The following is an 8,830-nucleotide window of genomic DNA, read 5'->3' on the forward strand; positions in this document are numbered from 1 at the left end:
GGCCGCTCCAAGCAGGAAACAGATCAAATCAGAAGCCCTGGCCAGTGATAATCAGACGGGCCGAGGGGGTCCACCTACTTGAGATGCTCCGCCAAGTATCGCACGCAGGGCAACACACAGGTGCTCTGGGAAACTACGAGAGATCTATTCTCACTTCCCGGTTACCTAAGTAAGACTCGTTTATTCAAACCCAACCCATTTAAAGGTCCCTACGGCCCTACAGATTGTTGAACTCAGGCGTGGAACTTTTGGAACGTGGAACAGACAACTGCTCGTGACAACCAATACTCTCTCTCATCTGTAGGCAGAAAAGGACCCAGGGAGGAAAAAATCTAAAAATGTATCAATAGCACCAGCCGGAAGAGGGCACGAATGGGCTCCGCACTGAAACTCGGACTACCTGCACAGGGGGCTGATACCTCCCGTGCATTACCCAGGCCAGTCCTAAATCCTCCACAAGAGGCAGACTTTCCAGCACCTTCTTCCGGGCTGAGGTGGGAAGATTCCTTGGTTGTCAGTGGCTGTAGCGCACTAGGGTGTCGCTTTCTGCCTTTCAGGGTTTCCACGCAAGAAATTTACTTCCCCCTCTGAAAAGCCCCCCCCCCCCCCCGCCCCGATCAGCCTGGACGTCCGCCACACCTACAGATATATGGGTCTTCTAGATCTCCTCTACACGCGTAAACGCACTGCAACACGAATTCATTTCACCCTAACGACAGCTAATACACCAGTCCCAACGGCAGAAGACCTGGGGGCCTCCAGGGAATGCCTCGAACACGGGCAGAGGCAGAGCCTGCTTCTGGGGCAGTCACTGAAGCGTCGGAAGAGAAAGTCCCAGATGAGAGGCATCCCACATTTCATCCATCCCGTGACCACAGCCCCTTCTTGTCTCCGTCAGAGCGCAGAACCCGCACAAAAGAACTGGGGGGAGGCGGGGAGGGGGGATTCACACACGTTATACAACATTTCAAAGGCCAATTAAAAGCCAATTCTGAGTTTCCAATAGGAATGAGTTTTTGCAATGAGAAGACAACGATGCGATACTGAACTCACTGTGTTGTGCGACACAGGTCAAGCCTCAGGACGACAGACAGCGTGGAGGCGAAGAGATAGACTGTGTCTGGAGGACTGTCTCAGGGCAGCTCAGACATTTCAGGTGTCGTTCAGAAAAACCGCCCCTCGGAGCTGGTTACAACAGGATGCGGTTCTTAGGTGATCAGCCTTATTATTAGTGTTATTATTAAGGGTTTTTTTTAATTTATTTTTGAGAGAGAGAGAGAGAGAGAGGGAGGGAGAGAGAGAGAGAGAGAGGGAGACAGAGCATGAGTGGGTAAGGGGCAGAGAGAGAAACACACACAGAATCCGAAGCAGACCCCAGGCTCTAAGCTGTCAGCACAGAGCCCGACGCGGGGCTCGAACTCTCGAACCACGAGATCATGACTGAGCCACCCAGGCGCCCCCATGTGACCAGCCTTTGAAATGAGCATGATCGATACTCCCCCTTGCTCTCCGCGCATGCAACGGCCTCACTGAATAAGCCACCATGTGCCCCGCAGACCGCTCCACACTTCGTTGTGTCTGTGAAACACTGCCCTTTGGTGGCGGGGACGTCCGTCTTTGAAAAGCTCCCATTCCGTGCGGTAATCCGATTCATCAAAACAAGGCACACGGGAAGCATCCGGTTCGATGCCTGGCACTCAGTAGGGATCTGTGGTCTGTCCTCCAGGGTGCCACCTGACGGTCCCCTTGGACCGCCACCGGAACCTCTGCCAGTCCCCTCGGCCGCCCAAACCGATCGATGCCCCATCTTCCAAGGCTGCGGAGACCACAAGGGCACTGTGTCTTTCCAGACGACAGGCAAAATACTGTGGGCCACTCTGTAAGTATTAGGCTTAAATCCTGAGCGTTTCAAAAGCACTCTGAGACCTGCAGTCTCCCTCTAATGAAAGGCATTGCAGAAACCCAAGGTATGATTATCACTTCTGAAAGGAAGAAGAAAAAAAAAAACAAAAAACCTACTGACTCACAAAATCTCCTTACTGGTGCATCGACAGATAAGGCTGTTTTATAATCCAGTTCCCTAGAGAGCCATTTATTTTGGTGAGGCCAATGTGCATAGCAGACACTATAGAAGCCATCGAGATAACACGAAGAACAACCCAGTGGACATTTGAAGTGTAAACATAAAAGTCTATTAAGAATACAATGTTGGTTTAATCCCAAGACAAAAAATTTACTTAATGAAAAGCACAACTCATTTCAAGAAGGAAATATCGATACCAGCTGTGAGCACAAAATGAGGGGATTCCTTCCAGGGAACATCTGAATTTCAACCCACTGCCTTTCCAATATTTACTCTGGACATAAAGTCTCAAATACTTTTCCGAGGATCTCATTTTTCTACGGGAGGAGGAGGTCAGAGAGGAGTCTGGGCAGGGCCAAAAAGGCCTCTTGGCAAAGCCTGGAAATGCACAGACCCACCCTCGAAGGTTTACCCAGACACAAGTCTGTCTCCCGTCTCTCAGTAGAGGAGGGAGCAGCCTCCTTGCCCACCAGGTGCTCAGGAGAAGCCCAGCGGAGACCCTCCCTCCAGCTGCCGTGGGGCCCACCGAGATAAATGTCGGCCCTGCGTTACCAACATACGTGAGCTGCACCCGATGCGCCAGTAAACTCCCCTCTCCAACAACACTCCTTGGCCCCTTCCTTGGTTTTTTTCCATATGTTCCAGAGAAGCAAGGGAGATAATGAGCACTAGGGAAAAGGAAGAGGCCTTATTAAAGAGGATTTTCTGATCACGAGCTCTGTTCCACCACCTCCGAGAGAGCTCGCGGGCCCTGGAGATCAAGAAAACGCTTGGCCATCACCAACGCTTATGGATGTCAAGACCCACCAGAAAGCACCTAAAGTCTCTTCCCTTATATTCCTAACAGCCAGCTCCCATTCGTCCTGATGGCTAAAATGAAGGACAATTTCTTACATGCAACTTCACATTTAAATATGTATGAGCACAATTAATACAGTACGACATAATCAACATAGCCACGGAACCATCTCCACTTCCAGAAGTAACAGGTCGTTCCATCTTCTCTCCTGTATGTGGATACATAACGGCCCCCCACCCAACCACCGACCCAACTAACTATCCATGCATCCATCCATCCATCCGTCCATCCATCCATCCTATGTGGAGTCAGCACAAAGGGTCTGATGCGATAAACGTCAGGTCAAAAAGTTTCTAGCTCCGCCATCTACTAACCACATGGCTTTGGGTAAACCATTTTAGTGTCTCTAGGTCATGGTTTTCTCATCTGTGAAATAAGTGCCATCATCCTGCTTATTATTAGCACAGCCTCAATGATTAAATGACTAATACGAGTGCTTGGCAAAAAATAAGCTCTCAAGCGTTAACCACCATAATGACGGTAATTATAATAATTACAAAGACTGTAAAAACATTCACTGATCTACAGCTCTGTGCCAGGCTCTAGCCTAAGCGGCACATAATTTTAGCCTTCTGATTTTGCAAGAGTCTTTAGTGGGGCATTGGATTTCTCACAGCAACACCTCCAATATAACACCCCTCTCCTGCTGGGGATGATGGTGGGCCAAAGTGCGAGAGCCATTTACAGCATGAGGGACCCCCCCCCCCGCCCCGCCGCCAGCCAAAGCCATGTTTAAACAATTACCAGCATTATGTTGCAGGTACCCATGACCATAGGAGGCTAGCCCAGCACGGTGCTCATCTTGCAGAGACCTCTTTTGTGTGGGTTTTGGGTTTCAGCTGGGCAACGCAAAGCCATAGAGTGAGTCGCAAAACAAGTTTTCATAAGCTTACCCTGTCACAAACCAGGCAGGGGTTCACAGTGACATTCCCACAGTAAGATTAAACAGCATGCTTCGTCAGGCACTAAATACTAACACAGCTCCGATGTCAAGGGGACACTGATTAAAACTGATGTCAATAATTTATGAAACACAATATGGTCTTCAGATGCTCTTTTGAAAAAAAAAAAAAAAAAAAAAGGAGGAAAAAGGGCCTAGCAACCCAGGTGGTTTAAAACTGTTCATGCATTTTCCCTTGAACGTACGCACACCCCCAGCATGCATGGATGCTTCTTTACGCAGTGAATGTAAATGCACATGTGTATAAGACCATGTGAATGCTGCCGATACATATGGGCGGAAGAAAGTATTTAGTTATTCCACTGAGGGCTGTCGAGGCTGTAACGTTATACATGGTCTTGTCTTTCATATTGTTTTGAGGGGTTTCTTTCCTCCAGAAGAAATCCAAAATTGGATTTAAAATAAAATGGGGCTTTACAAAGTTCACATTTATTCCGGAGAGAACTCAACCTTGAAACACCAGAAAGAAAGCTGACCAAAGGAGACCTATAGGACATACGCATTTCTTTTTCTTTTTTTTTTTTTTTTTTTAACGTTTATTTATTTTTGAGACAGAGAGAGACAGAGCATGAACGGGGGCAGGTCAGAGAGAGAGGGAGACACAGAATCTGAAACAGGCTGCAGGCTCTGAGCAGTCAGCACAGAGCCCGATGCGGGGCTCGAACTCACGGACCGCGAGATCATGACCTGAGCCGAAGTCGGACGCTCCACCGACTGAGCCACCCAGGCGCCCCAGGACATACGCATTTCTTAGCAACCAGAAATTACTGCGGCCCCATCTAGAACCATGTAGTCAAATAATAACATCCATGGGTCTTTTTTTTAAGTTTTAGGGTTTTGGGGGGGGGGCCGGGCAGCAGGGGGGTTAACCTAAGGAAGGATGCCATTTTAGTCTATTATAAATCACTGCCTCATTATTTCATAAAGGCCAAGACAGAATAACACAGTGATGCTTCATTTTTTTTTTTTATCAATACCGATTTTTGAAATTAAAAAACAACCTTCTTTACTTTGGCTTCGTTGTAAATAATCGGGGTAGCTTGACTTGATATGTCAACAGTGTGAAATTCACAAGGTGGGATTAGGTTGGGGAAAAAAATCTGAGCCGCTGATAGTACAAAAGTTAGTGTTTGAAGGATTTATTAATGCTTTTTTTTTTCCCCTAGCACAGTGCCCTGTAGTGTCTCAGAACACCTGTCAAATACTAATTCATTCACATATCTCCACTATAGGGCCTTTTCATAAAAAGCTCGACCTCTAATTGTAAATCACTTCTAAATTGTCTTTCCTGGCTTTCTCTTCTGTGGAATGATGGAAAAATCACCAAGATTTCAATTAAGACTTTATGGGAACTTCAACCTGACACTCCCGGGGCTATAACTACAAGATATCAGAACATCTATTCAAAAAGGAAACTATAAATAACTTGAACTTCGTTGAATTGGCTTTGCTTTTATGAGGTGACTGAATAATCGGCGAGATTTAAAGATACTTTAACTACTGAGAATTAAAATAACCTCAGTTAAAAACCAGAAAATATTGTCAGCTGATTGTTTGTCATGCAGATGATGTCCTTACCAGGCCTAATTAAACTTTTTGAACAAAAACACTTACTAATTACATTAGTTCATATGTTGATTGCTCAATTTGGCTTAAAGAAAAAAAAAAAAAAAGCAGTCAATCCAATTTGTGCACATAGTCAAGCCTCTGGTCAAAAGACAAAATCCTAAACTACAGAGACTATTCCAAAAGCATGACCATTGTTAACAACAAATGCGGTTTGTGTCTCCACATCCAAGGGACTGGCAGAGAGCTGGGGGTAGGTGATGACTGTGAACACCACCGGCTAAGAGGAATCTTCAGGCCAGTACAATGTTACCACAAGACCCCGTTTACTGGCCTCAGTGTAGCGAGCTGCTTTTGTCCAATTTCCACCCTGCCCACTGACAACTGGAAGGTGTCTTTCCTTTGCACGTAGGAACTCAAACTGATAGCAAAACCGTGGGAGGCCCTTTAAATGTCAATAAAGGGTTTTTACGCACAAAAGGAAGAAAAGAAAAGAGGGAGGGGGAAAGAGAAGGGATGGGAAAAACCAACATTTCTGAAGGAACTGAGCAGATCAAAGGAATTTTATTCTCAAAGACCACTAAGTCAGGGTGTAACTACTAGCTGGCTGTGGAATCCTGCCTGAGCACTCTCTTCAATCTGGCAACCAGTCCCAAGTCCCTTAAATGAGGGGCATGAACAATCGGGTCTGCAAAAGCGGGACGCAGTGCAAAAATGGAGGAGGCCGTGCTTGTGCAACAGGAGGCGAGACCCTTCGCAGACCAGGGCGCCTGACTGGGCCTCGGTGCCCACCCGGCTCTCCGAGACCTGTTTTGCGCCGGCTTGCTCAAAAATCTGCATCCACAAGTCATGAGGCACAAACTATGCGACAACAACATGACAATTAATCAGAACCAGACTCCGAAACGTGTGTTTGTGGGGACGAGCAAACTTAGCAATGTGCCACAGTGGGAGAAGAATCACACAGTGGCAGCTGGGGGGTGCGGGTGGGGGAGGGCGCATAACTATAGGTTCACAAAAGATGCACACCCCATGGCATGTTGAGGGGCGAAATAATTTTCATTAAAATAGAATGTGGAAATTGGAAATTTACATCTCATACTACAGTCCTCTGGCATTCCTCTCCTCCTCCCCCCTCCCTTTTTTTCTTTCTTTCTTTTTTTTTTTTTTTTTTTGCTGGGGAGAAACTGACTTTCTACTGCAGCAAAGCTGTACAATTCAGAAATAGAACGGATCTCTCTCTCTCTCTCTCTCTCTCTCTTTTTAGCCTCATTTCTGACCCAACAGTGTTCACCAGTGCAAGCCTTGTCAGATTTCTTTCAGGACTTAAAACCCCATTACAAAGAGAGAAGCTGGATCCTTGGTTAATTCAAATCTGTTTCATTTCACCTAATTGTGACGCTAACAACACACACACACACACACACACACACACACACATTTTGGTACACTTTTCTGGACCAGGATTGATTTATTTTAAAATCATTACTGAACTCTCCTTTGTAACCTGTGGATAGTAATTAATTTAAATCTCATCTTTAAATCCCAGCTAACACAAATACGCTGTTCAAAAGGGGCAAAAAAAAATATTTTTTGCCCCAAACTATGAAAGGCAAATGGAGGACGCAGGAGTGATATAACTCGCCCCAAACTGCAAATCCCTTTGCCATCTCCCAAGGGATCTGTGATTGCGGAGTCGGAACCCCCCCCCCCCCCCCCCGGGGAACAGGGCCGGGGTTCCCAACAGGGTGCCCAGCTGCAGCCCTGGGAAAGGGGGAGGGGGGGGCGTACAGCGGAGGCGGATCCCAGGGTCCCGCCACACTGAGGTTAAAGACAGTGGATGCTTTGCATTTGAGCCCGGAGTTAGGGGGACCGATCGGCAAGCTTCCTGCAAAACCCTCTCCCCCGAAGCATTTCTCAGCCTTCCTGGCTTCCAGAGCCCGCCGGGCGCAAATCCGAGAGTCCCCGGCCAGCGCCACGCGCGCCCGTGAGCCCGCTCTCAGCCCTCCCGGGCCCAGGACTTCCCGGCACGCGCCTCCCACGGCCCGCGCGGCGTCCACGGGGCAGGCGGTCCTCGGGAGCCCGCCCGCCCGCCCGCGTCCCCGCGGCGCCCCACTCACCCACGCACTCGTTGGCCTCGCGGGCCGTGGCGCGCTGCCAGGGCCGGTCGTAGTGGAACGGCTTGCAGCGGTCGCATTCCGGGCCGGCCGTGTTGTGCCTGCAGTCGCACACCAGGCTGTCGTCGCGGTCGCGCACGCAGCGGGCCGCGTGGCCGTTGCACTTGCAGCGGCCGCCCACCTGCAGGTCGGACACGGCGTAGAAGTACGAGTCGCGCGCCAGCTCCGAGTCGTCCTCGTTCTCGTCGCCGAACGTGTGCAGGCGGCTGAAGGCCACGCGGATGTCGGTGGCCGTGACCCAGTCCTGGAGCACCGGCGAGTTGTCGAAGTCGTGCGCCGAGGGCCGCCCGTCCAGCGTGCTGAAGGCGATGAGGCCGCCGGAGAGCGGGCGCATGTCGGTGTGCGAGTCGGTGCACACGGCCTCCTGCTCGTTCTGCTTGGTGATGGGCGCGCGGTGCGGCCGGTTGTACATCTTGCGGCACTGCGTGGAGTAGAACTGGAAGGGCACCCACGTGCGCCCGTAGTCCATGGACTTGTAGATGGCCATGGACTCGGGCCGCGGCGAGCAGAACTGCAGGCTCACGTAGGTCACCTCGAACTTCTTGCCGAGCGACAGCGTGAGCGTGACGTTGTGCGGGAACTGCAGGTAGTTCTCGGACTGCCAGCACGTCAGGTTGTGCGGGTTGTTGAGGTCGGTCAGGAAGGCGGGCGGGTGCGCCTTCTTGGGGTCGGACGCGTTGCAAAGGTGGCAGGAGCGCAGCCGCTCCTCGCCGCGCTCGCTCACCACGCAGTAGCGCGCCGGGGGCCGGCCGCAGGTGCTGGACACGCGCACGTCCTTGCCGAAGGCCGCGTTGACGAAGTCGGGGATGCAGCGGCGCGGGTGGCCGTTCTCGTCCGAGCAGGGGTCGGGCTGCGCCGCCTGGCCGGAGAACATGCTGAGCCCGGGCCCGCCGCGCACCGCGCCCACCAGGCACGCCACCGCCGCCAGCGCCGCCAGCGCCTCCCACACTGCGCGCATCATGCCGCGTCCAGCCTGCCCCGGCCCCGCCGCGCCGAGGAGTCGGTCCGCCCGCCGCAGAAGGCGCCTGCGGAGAGAGGGGAGCTGCGCTCAGCCAGCCCGCCCCGCGCCCTCCACCCCGCGGCGGGCGGCGAGCCCGGCTTCCCCGGCACCATCCCCGCCGGCCGCCCGCCCGCCTCGCCGCCCGCGGGCCCCGGAGGAGGCGGGCGGGAGGCTTCCCCCCCCC

General features: G+C 51.4%; 1 protein-coding gene across 1 annotated transcript in view; it reads right to left on the reverse strand.

The window, feature by feature from the left end:
* NTN1 (netrin 1) overlaps positions 1 to 8,671 on the reverse strand; it is a 170,019-nt gene extending 161,348 nt beyond the window's left edge. The window contains exon 1 of the mRNA XM_040453214.1: positions 7,590 to 8,671. Within this exon, the coding sequence (XP_040309148.1) occupies positions 7,590 to 8,607 (1,018 nt within the window). The 5' untranslated portion in view covers positions 8,608 to 8,671. The remainder of the gene's footprint in view (positions 1 to 7,589) is intronic.
* Between the last annotated feature and the right edge of the window lie 159 nt (positions 8,672 to 8,830).

The sequence above is a fragment of the Herpailurus yagouaroundi genome, unplaced genomic scaffold (genome assembly GCF_014898765.1).
Source record: "Herpailurus yagouaroundi ecotype Mexico unplaced genomic scaffold, PumYag 208, whole genome shotgun sequence".
In the NCBI taxonomy this organism is placed as follows: Eukaryota; Metazoa; Chordata; class Mammalia; order Carnivora; family Felidae; genus Herpailurus; species Herpailurus yagouaroundi.